Source organism: Marmota marmota, unplaced genomic scaffold (assembly GCF_001458135.2).
Source record: "Marmota marmota marmota unplaced genomic scaffold, marMar, whole genome shotgun sequence".
Taxonomy (NCBI): domain Eukaryota; kingdom Metazoa; phylum Chordata; class Mammalia; order Rodentia; family Sciuridae; genus Marmota; species Marmota marmota.
Genome location: NW_026000077.1, coordinates 3,304,294 through 3,320,783, shown reverse-complemented (window position 1 = coordinate 3,320,783; position 16,490 = coordinate 3,304,294). Strand labels below are relative to the sequence as shown.

Sequence of the window (16,490 nt, the reverse complement as noted above, 5' to 3'; positions counted from 1 at the left end):
GCAAGCCGCAGGCGAATTGCAGCCTGAAATTACCTGTTCTATGGCTGAATGAGCTGCGGTCAGTCGAAAACAGGGATGGTGATGTCAGCTTTCCAACATGGTGGCTGCTGGCCTCCTCTGTGGTCTGACCGGTGTGGAGAACCGAGATGGACCGCTTCCTTCCCCCGTCTCGAACCCAGAATTCAGCCCTGAGTACGGTGCTTCCACGGCTGGCAGAAACTGCAGCGCTGTATCCCGGTGTCGCTATCTCCTCGTTTCCCAGCGCGCACTGCAGACTCTAGCCGCGGGGCAATTTGCTGAATAAGCAGTGTTACCCTCCATGCGACAAACCTTTCGCGTTTGAGTCCCCGTAGCCGATCCTCGTGCGATGGAAATCCTTCCTCCAGATTCCGGAGCACCCCACTATTGCTGGAAATTCCTAACAAGATATCCTTTAGCCGTCCTGACTTGTCATACTCCCACACAGTGAAGCAGCACACGGGGGCAATGCACTCCCCTCGCCGCCATCTCCTAATTTATACTTTCAAGGAGCCATAAAACAAAACTAAACTATACCTTAAAATATATTATTATAACTACTAGAAAATCAAAGATAAATAAATAGCTGAAAAGCTGCAAGAGAGGGAAAAAAATACCTTATCCTAAAAGACTGAAGAGTTAAGGTAACAATTTTTTGAACAACAACAAAAAAAATATGCAATAACCAAAATAAAAAGCTCCGTGGACAGGCTCAGTGACGAAAAAAGAAAACAAGAGGGGAGAAAGGAAAGAATCAGTGAGCTAGAAGACAGCACAATAAAAACTAGCAACTTCGGAGGCTAAGGCAGAAGGGTTACAAGCTTGAGGCCCCTCAACAATTTAGTGAAGGGCTGGGGATGTGGCTCAAGCAGTATCGCGCTCATCTGGCATGTGTGCGGCCCGGGTTCGATCCTCAGCACCACATACAAACAAAGATGTTGTGTCCGCCGAAAACTCAAAAATAAATATTAAAAATTCTCTCTCTCAAAAAAAAAAAAACAATTTAGTGAAGTCCTACGCAACTTAATAAGACCCTGTCTCAAAATAAAAAATAAGCAGGACTGAGGATTTAGCTCAGTTGTAAAGCACCTCCTGGGTTCAATCCCCTGTACCATTAAAAAAAAATTAGCAAATCTGAACAACAGGGAGAAGATAGAATGAAAAATAAATTAGAGGGTTGGGGCTGTAGCTCAGTGGCAGAGCACCTGCCTCACATGTGTGAGCCACTGGGTTTGATCCTCAGCACCACATAAAAATAAATAAAGACATTGTGTTCATCTACAACTAAATGTAGCTCAGTGGCAGAGCACCTGCCTCACATGTGTGAGCCACTGGGTTTGATCCTCAGCACCACATAAAAATAAAGACATTGTGTCCATCTACAACTAAAAAATATTAAAAATAAATTAGCAGAGTTTTAGGGATCTGAGGGACTATAAAAACAACAAAATATCTAGCTTTTCATGTCATCAAGAATTCCTGAAGGACAAGAGAAAGAAGGAAAGGCTAAAAAATATTCAAAGAAATAACAGCTGAAAATTCCGCCAAATTTGGAAAATACATAAGATGCAAGAATCTTAGCAAATCTCAGAGAGTAAGGTCAAAGAAATACAACAATACACATATTTAAAATTCTGAAAACTAAAGGCAAAGAATCTTAAAAGAGGCCAGTGATGAAGACCTCACACACAGGGAGAAAACAATTAGATAACAATGAATTTCTTATCAGAATCATGGAAGTCAGAAGGATGTAGCAGAGTATGGGTGTTTGCTGGTACATTGTATTTTTTGGGTCATTGGGATTGATCTAAATATAATTTAACAAAGATCTACATCCCCTAACCCTTAATTTTTTTTTTTAAGACAGGGTCTTGCTGAGTTGCCAAGGCTGGTCTTGAACTTGCAATCCTCCTGCCTCAGTCAACAAGGTAGCTGGCATTGCACCTGGCCACAATATGTTTTAAAAGATGAAAAAAAAAATCTACTTTTTTTTTTTTTGGTACTGTGGGTTGAACTCAGGGGGAATTAATCACTGAGCCACATCCCCAGCCTTTTTGTATTTTATATAGAGACAGGGTCTCACTGAGTTGCTTAGCGCCTTGCCATTGCTGAGGCTGGCTTTGAAGTCTCAGCCTCCAGAGCTCCTGGGATTACAGGCGTGCGTCACTGCGCCCAGCTGAAAGAAATACCTATCAACCAGAAAGAATCCTATTTAAAAAAAGGGAAAAAAATTACAACATTCCCAGATAAAGGAAAATGAACTGGATTTGCAAGCAGACGTCCCTAAACAATAACTACAATAAGTCCTCTAATAAAGAAACAGTGAAAAGACAATTGTGAACATCAGAAAAGAAAGAACATGATAAACAAAAATACAGGTAAATATTGTAGGTTTTCCTTCACTTCTTGAGTTTTCTAAGTTATGTATTATACTGAAAGCAAAAAAATTATAATACTGTATGATGTGGTTCTAAATGTGTATAAAGGAAACATTGAAAACAATTCTATTACAAATGGGAATGGTAAAAGATGTAAAACAATGAGTAAAGATCTCTGTACTTAAACTTGAAAAATAATGATGTCAGTAGATTGTGTTGTTATCATTACCAAGAGCAGCCACTTTTAAAAGTCTGTAGAGAGGGGCTGGGGTTGTGGCTCAGTGATAGAATGCTCATCTAGAGGCACTGGGTTTGATTCTCAGCTCCACATAAAAACAAATGAATAAAAACAAAGGCATTATGTCCACCTACAACTAAAAAAAAATATTTTTTAAAAAGTCTGTATAGAGACACACAAGAAAAAAAACTTAAGTGCAAACAGGATTCTAAAAAAAAAAATTCAAGTAGCCCTCAGGAAAATTGAAAAGAAAAAAATAGAAAAATAAAAATAAGAGGGAAAAAGAACAGACTTAAGCCTTTATATACCAGTAATTACATTAAATGTAAATGATATACATGTAAAAATTAAAGAGCTAAGCATACTGGGTTTTTAAAAAGCAACTGAACTATATGCTAGCTACTAAAATCTTATTTCATATATAACAACATAGTTTGAAAGTAAAAGGTTGGAAAAAGATAAAACGTACAACTATTAGTCAAAGGAAAGCAAGAATGACAACATTAAATCAAGTAACATACATAACAGACATCAAAGCAAGAAATTACTAGAAAAAGAGATTATATAATGATAAAAAGTCCATAATCAAAAAGACATAGCAATCTTAGTATAAGTATACACAAATAAAAAAGCTGCAAAACAAAACATGAACTGTTACAACTGAAAAAGACACACAAATCCACATTATATTTGGAGACTTCAACATTCCTCTATATATAAACTACAGAAAAATTAAGACAATTGGCTGGGATTGTAATGGCTCAGCGGTAAAGCGGGACCGGGTTCGATCCTCAGCACCACATAAAAATAAAGGCATTGTGTTGTCTATCTACACCTAAAAAATAAATATTAAAATATATATATTTTAAAAAAAGAAATTAAGACAAAAAAATCAAGATTAAAGAAGGCCTCAACACCAAAGAATAAAAAACTCTCAAAAATGATGATGTTCTATTCCCTAGAATATGTGAAAATGTTACCTTACACACAAAGGAATCTTTGCAGGTATGAATAAGGATCTTAAGATATGAAGATTATACTGTTTTATCCAGACAGACTCAACATAATCACAAAGGACCTCCTAAAAGAATGGCAGGAAACTCCAAATTACATTAGAAAATGTGACAATAGAAGCACAAGTTGAATAATCTGAGGAAGGCAACACAAGCCAAGAAATGCATGTGGTCTCTAAAAGCTGAAAAAGACAAGGAACATATTTTCTCTTGAGAGTCTCCAGAAAGAATAGACATACCAAACTTCAAGGTGAAGTTAGTCCAAAAAATTCATTTTGAGCTTCTGATTCTCCAGAACTGTATGATAATAAATTTGTGTTGTTTTCAGCCACTAAGTTTATGGTAGTTTGTTATACAACCCATCAAACAACAGGATCTAATCAACAGCAGCAGAATACACATTTTTTTTCAAGTGCCCAAAGAAAATATAACAACATACATAATCAATCAAACCCACAGGAGGGTCATAAAAGAATTCTTAACAAATGTAAAAGAACTGAAGTTATACAGAGTATGGTTACAATGGAATCAAACTAGAAATCAATAACAAAGATAATAGAAAATCTCTAATGGCATAGAAACTAAACAATACACTTCTAAATAATCTACTGTATGTCAATGAGGAAGTCTAAAGTTTTAAAAAATACATTTTTAAAAAGAGTGAAAATGAAAATACAATATATCAAAATTTGTAAGATATAGCTAAGCTTTGCTGAGACACTATATTAATAGAATCAGAATAGTTTCATGAATAAATGCATGTATTCTAAAAAAAAGAAAGAAAACTTTAAATCAATAATCTAAGCTCCCACCTAAGAAATTTAGAAAATAAGAGCAAAACGAATCAAAAGCAAGCAAAAGGAAGGAAATAATAAACACAGGGCTGGGGCAATATCTCTATAATCCCCACAGCTCAGGAGGCTGAGGCAGGAGGATGGCAAGTTCAAAGCAAGCCTCAGCAACTTAGCAAGACCCTAAGCAACTTAGCAAGACTACCTCAAAATTAAAAATTAAAAAAAAAATTTAAAACGTAGGCTGGTAATGTGGCTCAGTGGTTAAGTATCCCTGGGGTTCAACCCCTGGTACCAAAATTAAATAAACAAATGAACAAACATAAGAAATAAAACATAAGAAACTGAAAATAAAAACAAAAGAAATAAAAGAAGGAGTTATCAGAAAAAAACAAATTGGCAAACCTTTAGGAAGAATCAAAAAGAGAGAAACACAAATTACCAATATCAGGACTAAAATAGTAAATATATCACTACAAACCAAACAGGTATCAATAGGAAAATAAAATAATACCATAAACAATTCTATAAAATAAATTTAATAGAGGGGTGGTAAGAGGAAGGATGAGGCTTTGGGGATGGGAAGGACAATAGAATGAGATAGACATTATTACCCTATATACATGTATGATTACACTACTGGAAGGAGTCTGCACCATGTACAACCAGAGGAATGAGAAGTTGTGCTCCATTTCTGTACAATATGTCAAAATGCATTCTACTGTAAAATTAATTAATTAAAAATAAATAAACCTGACAAATTACAATAGACAAATTCCTCAAAAAGATCATAATTAAATATAAAGCATAAAATTTTAAGAGCTTTATAACTATTAATGCAAATTATTGGATTTATAATTATAAATTTTCCAAAAAAGAAATATCTAGGCCAGACGGTTATATGAAGAATTATTCCAAAATGTGTAAAGAATTAACATGAATTTTATAAGAATTAACACCAATTTTATACAATCTCTTTAAGAAAACAGAAGAGGAAATATTTGTCAATTTATTTTATGAAGTTAGTATTACCCTGATACCAAAACCAGACATAAAAGTACAAAAACAGTAAACTATAGACTAAAATCCTTCATTAATATAAATGTAAAAATTCTTACTAGAATATTAGCTTATCAAATTCCACACATATATAAAAACAATTTTATACCATGACAAAATGGGGTTTGCTCCAAAGACACAAGATTGGTTCAGTATTCAAAAACGTAATAGACCACACTAACAGATTAAAAAAGAAAAATTCATTAGAATATCTATCAATTCAGATAAAGCACGGGATAAAATTCAACACCAATTCACAATAAAAAAATTTTAATAAGTGAGGAACACACTTGTCACACACTTGTCAGCTTTTTGTCACTATAATGAAATATCTGGGATAATTAACTTACAAAGAGAAAAGGTACTGGATGCAGTAGTCCAAAATTGGTCAGACCCACAGCTTGGGCATACTGGATGGCAACAGTAGGAAGTGCCTGATGGAGCAAACTGCTCACCTCATGGCCAGGAAGCAAGAGGCAAAGAAGAGGAGGCTGGGGTCCCCTCAATGAACTAAAAAGATCTCTCAATAGGCCCTTCCTCCTAAATGTCTCACCATCTCTCTCAATAGCACCGCACTTGCGACAAAGCCTTTAATACACAGAGTTTAGTGAATACTCAACATCCAAACTATAGCACCAGAAGTCAGCTCAATTTGATAAGCAGTTTTACCAAAAAAATAAAAATAAAGCTACAGCTAGCCTTGTAATTAATGGAGGAAACCTAAATGCTTTTTCCCTAAAATATCAAGAGACAAGACAAGGATGTTGACTTTCAGAATTCTTATTCAAAATGGTGTGGGAAGTTCTAGCCATTGCAATAAGGTAAGAAAATAAAGAAAAGTGGGGGGCAGGGGTAAGGGATTAAGCAATTTATTTCCACATGACATGACGATCCACATAAAAAAATCCCAGAGAATTAAAAAAATTCTAGAATGAATTGAGTTTTAGCAAGGTTAAAGGATAAATATAAACACACCAAAATCAATTGCTTTTCTATATACTAAAATATGAACATAAGAAAAGCAAAATTAAGAGCATAATACTACTTATATTAATTCAAAAAATTAAATAATTAGGTATACACTTGACAAGTATAGAACTGTGTTGAAAACCACAAAATTATCATTAATGAAATCAAATAAGACGAAAATAGAGAAATACTATGCTCTTAGATTTGATGACAGAGCAAAAAAAGATCACTGCACTGATATACAGCTTTAACATAATTCCTATGAAAATTCTACTTTTATTCTAAAATTTACATGACTGGGCACACACCCTAGAATACATAACACCGTCTTCATGAAGAATAACAAAGTGGGAGAAATTTTTATCTGATATTAAGGTTTTCTATACAGCTACAGTAATTAAGACAATGCACATGCCTGTAATCCCAGCAACTTTGGAGGCTGAGGCAGAAAGATCAGCAACTTAACAAGACCCTGATTCAAAATAAAAAGAGCTGAGGACGTAACTCAGTAGTAGAGCATGGCCAGAAAATGTCTAGCATGAGCAAAGCCCTGGGTTCAATCCCTAGTACTAGAGATAAAGATACTTTTGTGTGTGTGGAGAAAATATAGGAAAAAATTCTTCAGTTTTAGAGCTAGACAAAGAGTTCTTACACTTAAGGAACAGTTTATAAAACGATTAGCTGTTAAATAAAATTTTTAAGTTTGCTTTACAAAAGATGTTGTTGAGTGGAAAAAAGGCAGGCTGTTGACTTGAAGAAGATACATGCAAATTAAATTTCTGATGAAGGACTAATAATATCTAGACTATATAAGAACTAATGAAATCAACATTAAAAAAGGAAACACTCCAATAAGAATCAGCAAAAGCCACAGAAATACACTCCACAAAAGAATATATACAGATAAATATAAGTACTGAAGAGATCTTCACCATCATCAATCAGGAAAATGCAAATTAAAATCACCAGATACCTCTACATAATTATCAGAATAACTAAATAGTGACAACAAATTCTTGAGCAGATATATAGAAATGGATGATATACATAGTTAGTATGAATATAAAATGGTAGACATAGATTATATACATAGTTAGTATGAATACAAATGGTAAAGCCACTCTGAGAAAGTTAAATAACCATGTAACTACCATACAACCAGCAATTGTACTCCTGGATATTTATCCCAGAGTAATAAGCCAGGAATAAAATGTACACAAAGCTATATTAGATTAGAAAACAATTCCTTTATGACAAATAGTATTACTAAGACAAATAAGAATCCTTTTATAGGGCTGGGATTGTGGCTCAATGGTACAGCACTTGCCTAGCATGTGTGAGGCACTGGGTTGATTCTCAGCACCACATACAAATTAAAAAATAAAAGTACATTGACAACTAAAAAAATATTTTTTTAAAAAAGAATCCTTTTATAATGATAAAAACTTCACTTTACCAAGGATGTATAACATTCTAAAATCTGAATGCATCTAATAAGGTAACCTCTAAATAAATGCTTGTCTACAGAAATACCAGAATATATTTAAAAATCAATAAACACGTAAGATTTTAACTTGCTACTTTCAAAAATGCATAGAGGCAGACCAAAACAATTCTATGCCCTGAAATACAGAAAATAGAGGAAAATCCCAAAACCCTAGGAAATAAAAATAAACTAAACAAAACTGATTACCAAAAAAAAACAGAAAACTTGTAAGACCCATCCATTAGAAGAATGAGATTTTTAAAAAAGTAATAACACCCTCCAAAAATTAATAAACAGCAATAATAAGCCTGGGATCAGATTAAAATCACTGGAGTTTAGCAAATCTTTAGGAAAGAATACATCATTGTTAACCTCTTTCAAAAATATGCAAAATAAAAAAATAATTCCAAACTCATTTATTGAGGCTAGTATATATTAAATACCAAAATATGACAAAATATGAGAAAGAAAAATTAGAAACCATCTAACTTATGAACATGGATGCAAGACTCCTAAACAAAAATTTAAATACATATTATGTAAAACCAAGTGAAACAAAGTATTAATAAAATTAAGTATATATTAACATAAGTAAATATTAATATATAAGTAAATATTAATATATTAATATATTATATATTAAACACATATATTATTAATATATTATATTTAATATATATTAAGTATATATTAACATATAAGTAAAATTAAGTATATATTAATAAAATAAAGTATTAATAAAATTAAGTTTATAGCCAGGGATAAGAAGTTGTTTAACATTAAAAAATAACATTAGAAAATAACTGCAAATAAAGGCGAAAAAAATCATATGAAAATCTCAATATATGCTCCAAAAAGTATTTGATAAAAATCAATAATATATTGAGAAAACATAAACTTTAGATATTATGTAGAATGGGCAAGATTTTCCCAGAGAAAAGACATCATTGTCTGAAATCTCTCTCTTCTTATTACAATACAATGGGTAAAATTCCATAAAAAGTCAACTGGGTACACCAAAGATAAGTCAAATGACCAAACAGCAAAAGAAAGGAAGCAAGCAAAGGAGAAAGGAACAAAGGGAGCAAGAGAAAATGAGAGGGACAGAGGAAAGACAGACAAGTTGGTTGCCATGGGGATGGGGAAGAAGGCAATGGAGAGCTAATATTTAATTTACATTTTTGCAAAATAAAAAATAGTTAGAGATGGATGGTGGTGATGGTTGTACAACAGTGTAAATATATTTAATACCATTTAAATGTATACTTAAAAAGGTTTAAGATGGCAGATTTTATGCTATTTTGCCAGTTTTAAAAATGACAATAAAATAGACCAGATCTAGAAGTAATGGAGACTATAAATAAAATATTGATGGTTAATATTTTCAAAAGGATAAAAAATATGATTTTTTAAAGGAGAGAATTTAGGGCTGGGGATGTGGCTCAAGCGGTAGCACACTCGCCTGGCATGTGTGCGGCCTGGGTTCAATCCTCAGCACCACATACAAATAAAGATGTTGTGTCTGCCAAAAAAAAATAAAAAATAAACATTAAAACTCTCTCTCTCTCAAAAAGAGAGAATTTAATCAGAGCATTGGAATCTTTAAAAGAATCAAGTAGAAATTTAGAAAGAAAAATATATGATTAAAGTTAAGCATTCAGAAGATAAGTTTGGAATAAATTGAATATAGCAAAAGCAAGATTAGAAGACAGGTCATTAGAAAATAACCAAACTGAAACAAAGAAATGGAAACACACATCTAGAAGATATATACATTTGGGAAATAAATAAAAGTGATTTAAATGAATATATTTCGGTGGTTATAAGTTTACAGAATCACACAGAATTATAGTTATTCATGACTAAGACTGTTTCCAGTTTATTTATATAGGATTAAGTATCAATTCATGTGTTCAAACATCTATTGATCTTCTATTATGCGCAAAGCAAAATGTCGGGCACTAGAGTTACACTTAAGATATTTAAAGAGACACAATCTCTGTCCTCAAGACTCTTAGTCATAAGAGACAGAGAATAATGCTTAAAACATCTGAAGAGAGCTGGGGACATAGCTCAGTTGGTAGAGTGCTTGCCTCACATGCACAAGGCCCTGGGTTCAATCCCTAGCACCATAAACACACACACACACACACACACACAAAATGAAGAATGAAGCAGTGTTCACTACAACTGAGCCAACACATTTGAAGTAGAAAGTTCATTTTGGGTAAAGGAAGTAGTCAAAAATGTGGATGAGACAAGATCACAAAATGTAGCAAAAAGTTAATTTCAATATATCTACAGAATAGATACAGTAATGACAATAAGATAAAATTGGTAAGCACAGGCTCGAAGAAATAATTATCTGCCATGTAAAGAAGAGATAATGTTTTGAAGAATAAAAAAATAAATGCCACAGGTCCCTATGATGTTTTGGAAGATATATGGTGTCTCGTAAACTATACTATGCCTTCCAAATGTCCTGCCATGTGAACAAGTTTGAAAACTATTCAATAATATTCTCTATATATGCCATTACATAGAAAGTTCTTCATAAATGGATCCAACATTTCTTTTACAGTCTCATCTGAGTTCTCTAAGATGTAGTCACACCTGTAATTTTATCAAAATACCCTTTCATACTTGCACAAGCCATTTCTTCTGCCTACAATGTCTCTTCCAAGTCACTGTCTATTTACTGAACTATTAATCATCTATGGTATGGTTCAGTAACTTTTCTGTAATACTTTTCCAAATGTCTTCCTCTGGGAAAAATAGCTTCCTCCATATTACTCCCATGGAATTCATTTATTTATAATTTATGAGTACTTCATGTGTTGGATCCTGTTCTAAGCACTTGAAATCCATTAGTGAACAAAAAAGACATAGATCCCTATCTTTTTGGAACACAAAGCTGAAACTTTGGGGTAGGTTAAAAGCATAGAAAAGGGAAAAGGTTTACTTTGAAAACACTCCCCAAGTGATTCTATTATGACAACTGTTCCAACCTGGAATTACAGCACCAGAAAATAACTACAACAAACTTGTAAATAAAGTCAAAATTTTGATCATAACAAGGAATACATATGACACATTGCTATATTATGTAAATTCTTACTTGTCTTTTCCTCTAATTGATTAATTTTTTCTCTGGATTCCTCTAGCAGAAATGTCAAATCTTTCATTTTATCTTCTTTCTCAGCACTTTGGATCAGTAGTAGTGATAACTAAAATGAAATTTTTTTTAAAGCGTTATGAACATCAATACCTTATGTACATGTATAAAGACACAAATGGTATAACTCTACTTTAAGTACAACCAGAGACATGAAGAACTGTGCTCTAGGTGTACTATGAATTGAAATGCATTCATGTCATGTATAACAGATTTAGAATAGATTTTTTTAAGTTATAGATATAAAAAATTATAGATATAAAAAGTTAAATGTGGCACCTAAGCCCTTATCTCGTGTAATTGTTTTATATACTTCTCTATATACTTTAGATGACTGTATGTACTGAGTATTTCATATATGCTTGCATAATAAACATTTATTTTTATTAGGTTTATTAAAATTAATGAACAAGCTAGTATGAGATACCCAATGTTATACTATGCATTTCAAGTTATTACTGAGAAGATGGCATAATAGAGTGTACTGATTTGTTCATTCAATAGTATTGAGCACCAGAAACCATAAGTATTGCATATATGAATATTAGGAAAGTCATCTTCAAGGAACTCAGAGCCTAGATTGGGAGACAAACAACTACACTAGTAATAAGACGAAAGTGTTATAGGAATCATGAACACCTAAATCAGTCTTGGAGGAAGTAATCAAAAATTTATTCTCAAAAGGGCTGAAATGATAGATATGTAGCAATGAATCATGCAAACATTGGGATATGAGTATTCTAGGCTGAACACAAAGGATGGAGAGATCGTGCTTTATTCACATAACTGAAAATTATTCAGATGGTTAAAAGAGTATAGCATTGATGTGAAGAAAAGGTCAGAATTAAACCTATAAAAATAAGTTGAAGACTTCAAGATCCAAGATGACAAAAAGACCTTCTCTCCCCTTTTTTCACCTCCAAATCACCCAAAAATTAACTGGGAAAACAAGAAAAACAGATTTAATCATTTATGAAACCACATGAGTCCATAAAGTTCATAAGCCACAACATATTTAAAAAAACAAAAAACAAGCAGTTGGAAGGAATGGACCTAGCTCAGAGAAGTAAAGTCAAACTAAAGAGACTGCATATAAAAGTACTAATGAGAAGCAAAATAACTCACCTCAAAGAATGCCATAATGTTTCAAGAATTAGAGGTAACAGACACTGTATAGGTGAGTATAAAACAAGAGTCTAAGTACAAAGAAACTGAAGTCTGTAAAGAGTAATAAGTCCTCTCTAGGTTCAGTCAACCCTCCTACCCAGGACTCCACTACTTAACATCTACTGTAGTCAGAGAACTGACCCTACTCCATCTTTGCAAAGGAAAACAAGCATTATCAATTTTAAAAAATAGGAGTTGGAGGATGTAGCTCAGAGGAAGGGTGTGTGCCTAACATATGGCATCAGCCAAGTTTATATCCCCCCAAGCAGGAATTTAAAAAGCCACAAAAAAATTCTTACAAATAATATTTAGGAGTCCCATTTCAGGATGGGGGCAGGGCATCAGGATGAATAGGACATTAGCTGATCACCCAATCAATTTACAAAGAAGTCTAACAATCTGTAAGCACTATACATGTCTCAAGAACACCAAAAAGCTTTTTTAACATTATACTCTGTTTCTGTGCTTTTCATAATAAGCATTATTTTAACTTTTGGGCAGGGGGCGGGGGACACCTGGGCTTGAACTCAGGGGCACTAGGCCACTGATCCACATCCCCAGCCCCATTTTGTATTTTATTTAGAGACGGGGTGTCACTGAGTTGCTTAGTGCCTTGATCCAACACCTCAGCTTCCTGAGCCACTGGGATTACAGGCATGCACCGCTGCTCCCAGTTGCATTATTTTAACTTTTAAAAAGATTTTCTTCTTTAGGAAATCTGGTTTAAAAATAAAGATAAAATACAATTGCTAACAACTCTTTCAAAATATCTACACAAAAAAAAATACTATCATTAAACCACAATTTAAAACTCTTTTAAGTTTTCTTTCTATACTTTAATTTTATTATTTAAGCATATATCCTTAACTGTAATATTTTATGTCAAATAAGAGGAGAAAAACTGAAAAAATAGTTGGAAATAAGATTCCTTTTTTATGTATCTCTTTTTATTTGCGAAGCAGAAGGCTTGAATGTGATATGTATGAATAAGGCTTAAATATATATGTGGCAAAATGATAATCTGAAACTGACATTCTTACAAATGTCAAAGGGTATAGACTTACCATTTTCAAGTCTTCCACTATATGATATTAATAGAAAAAAGCAACAGAATGTTTTAGTTTCTTTTCATTGGTGTCATGGATAGGAAGTTTCAAAATAAACTGTAAAATGTGAGTTGCATGGTCAATGATAATCTTTACATTTTATTAGGTTTTTTTAATCTGAACAAAATTTCTTATATTTTTGTAGCAATGTAAACCAATGTAAATATTGTATAAGATTCATTATAAAAAACCAAGCATTCAGTGAGTACATATTTAAGTCAATAAAAAATAAACTGGCTAAGCAAAAGAGTAAATATTTAGATACATATAATAAAATTCTCTCAGAAATTTATCATGTAGCCAGCAAACAAAAATATCTCTTGATATTTTAAGATTTTATGAAGTAACAAATTTTACAAATATAGCATTATATATTTCAGAATACTTGAAATTTAAATGTACCCACCATAAAGAAATGATAAAAGTTTAGGTGATTAATATGCTAATTACTCTGCATTAATCCTTACCCAATATATATGAATTAAAATATCACAATGTACTTCATTAATATGTATAAATATTGTGTTGGCAGAAAAAAATTTTAATTAATTTTTCAAAAAGAATATAGAGTTGGCTTTAAAAAAAAAACCTGATTTTCCTTGTCATTTACTTCTTTCTTATATTCATCTTCAAGGTGCTGGATTTTTTCATAATCTTCCTTTACTTAAAAATAAAATAAATATGTGCAATGTCTTAACATAATTGTATTGAACTTTTACATTACAAACCAACTGAAAGATAATTTCACTTCCTTATCTCAAATTATATTAAACTCCAAAAATTTCAAAGAGTTAAAGCTGCTATTTTCTTCCTGCTTTGTTTAGTAAAAGTGAATTTAATAGCAAATTATAACTTAAAAATTTTAAATTCTTATAGTAGCATGTATATATATCTTTTTTATAATATAAAGTTTTAGATATATAATTATTTTTAGATGTATACTTTACCAAGAAATATAAAAGACCAAACTATACTTATAAAAAAATTAATCCAAACCATAATAAGTTTAATTTCATGTAAAACACAAGTTTGTATATATGTATTAGGCAGTATGTATGTATGTATGTATATATGTATGTATGGTACTGGGGACTGAACCCAGAACCTTGAACAAGGCAAGATTAATGTTCAACTACTGAGCTATACCTCCAGCCTTTTGTTTATTTTTCTTGGAGACAGGGTCTCACTAAGTTTCTCAAGCTGGCCTCAAACTTATAATCCTCCTTACACAGATTCCCCAGTAGCTGGGATTACAGGCATGTGCAACCACACCCAGGCAAAAAATGTAGTTTTAAAACCAAAAAACATTTTTAACATACATTACTTCCCTGTCATATCCCACAAGATTTTGAGGGGCTTATAAAAAACAAAGACAATACAAAATGTAAAATAGTTGAGGGCTTCAAACTAAACAGATTAACATGTAAACAAAAACTAATAAAACTACAAATAGCAGAAAGAGTAACATAAAAATTAAGTAGGATTCCTACACTTAAAATGCATTTCCAGTCTGGAATTCTCAGCTTGAACACGAAGTTCCTCGAAAGCTATTATCATTTTCTGGAAGATAAAGTTTAACTTTTGAGAATCAGACTTTTGAAAAACCTTTCTTCAAACTTTGAAAATATTAATAAAATTTTAACATGTAATCATTGGATATAAAACCACACAACTTTGAATAATGAAAACCCTATAATTAAAATGATGAAATAACTTACTAACATGTATGAGGAAAGCTTATATTGTTAGTTTCCCAGATGCCTAAAAGCATGGAGACATGTTAGATAATACAAAACAGCAGCAAAATTTTGTTGGCATTATATTTAGTCACTTAATACTTCGCAAAATCAGTAATTTTATACTTGTTTATGCCTATTTAATTTCTCTCTTCCCCACTTGAGTCCTCTATAAGAATTGCCTGATAGAATGTGCTCACACAACATTCAATAAATCTTGCTTTATAAAATCAGATTCATTCATTCATTAAATATTTATTGAGTGCCTATTATGGGCCAGTAACTATTTTAGGCACTTGGAATATAAGACAAACTCTCTACCCTACTGGAATTGATGTATATTCCAGTAAATACACACATACACACACATGAACATACATGTATGGATTCAAATAAATGTCATGTAGTTTTAAATGCTCTTCAGAAAAGTTAAATGAGATGAGGAGACACAGAATAATTGAATGAAGACTTTTAGATTAATAGTAAGGTCAGGAAAACAAAAAAAAAACAGAATATAGTTTACAAGTGTACATAAGATATTGGACACAAAAGTTCTACACGGAGGGAACAAATTCAAAGAGACAAAATCAGAAAGTGCTCAGCAATGCTGAGAAACACCCTAGAAACCATCCCTAACTCCTGACAACTACCTAACTGCTCTCCATCTCTATAATTTTGTTATTTTGAGATTATCATATAAATGGAATCATAACAGATGACCTCTGGAGATTGGCTTGTCTCACTCAGCGTAATGTCCTTGTGATCCATTCAAGTTGTAGCATGTTTTGGTAGTTCTTTTGTATCACCTATGTATCAGTTAGGATGTATCAGTTTTCATAATTATTAATTTATTGAGGGGTTTTGGTTTTTTTCCAGTTGGGGTTATTATAAATAAAATTGTTACGAACATTGAAAAGAGGAAGGAAGGAAGGAAGTTAGGTTGGTTAAGCATGGAGGTGCATGCCTGTAATCCCAGCAACTGGGAGCGGGAGGGTGTTGAGGCAGAAGGACTGCAAGTTTGAGGCCAGTCTCAGCAATTTAGTGAAGTCCTAAAAAACTTAGCAAGACCTTATCTCAAAATAAAAAATAAAAAGGCCTGAGAACATGGTTCAGGGGTTAAGCACCCCTAGGTTGAATCCACAGTACAAAATTTTTTTTTTCTTAAATACTAGGTTTTTTCCCCCTACATCATACATAGCATCAGGTCAAACTAGAAGCGTGGGTTCCCCAGAATGTCTCTCATGGATAGCCTTAATATAGACAATTTGAGCATGGATATGTTCTGCAATGTCCTGATCACTAACCAGTACAACTTAATCCCTTTTACTTAATAGAGGGGAAAAGAGGGAAAAAT

General features: G+C 32.5%; 1 protein-coding gene across 1 annotated transcript in view; it reads right to left on the bottom strand.

The window, feature by feature from the left end:
* Positions 1–16,490, bottom strand: part of Sycp1 (synaptonemal complex protein 1) — a 117,846-nt gene that overhangs the window by 88,624 nt on the left and 12,732 nt on the right. Inside the window, exons 9-11 of the mRNA XM_048814553.1 lie at positions 14,891–14,960; positions 13,990–14,063; positions 11,071–11,179 (exon numbers count right to left, since the gene is read on the bottom strand). Of these exons, the coding sequence (XP_048670510.1) occupies positions 11,071–11,179; positions 13,990–14,063; positions 14,891–14,960 (253 nt within the window). The remainder of the gene's footprint in view (positions 1–11,070; positions 11,180–13,989; positions 14,064–14,890; positions 14,961–16,490) is intronic.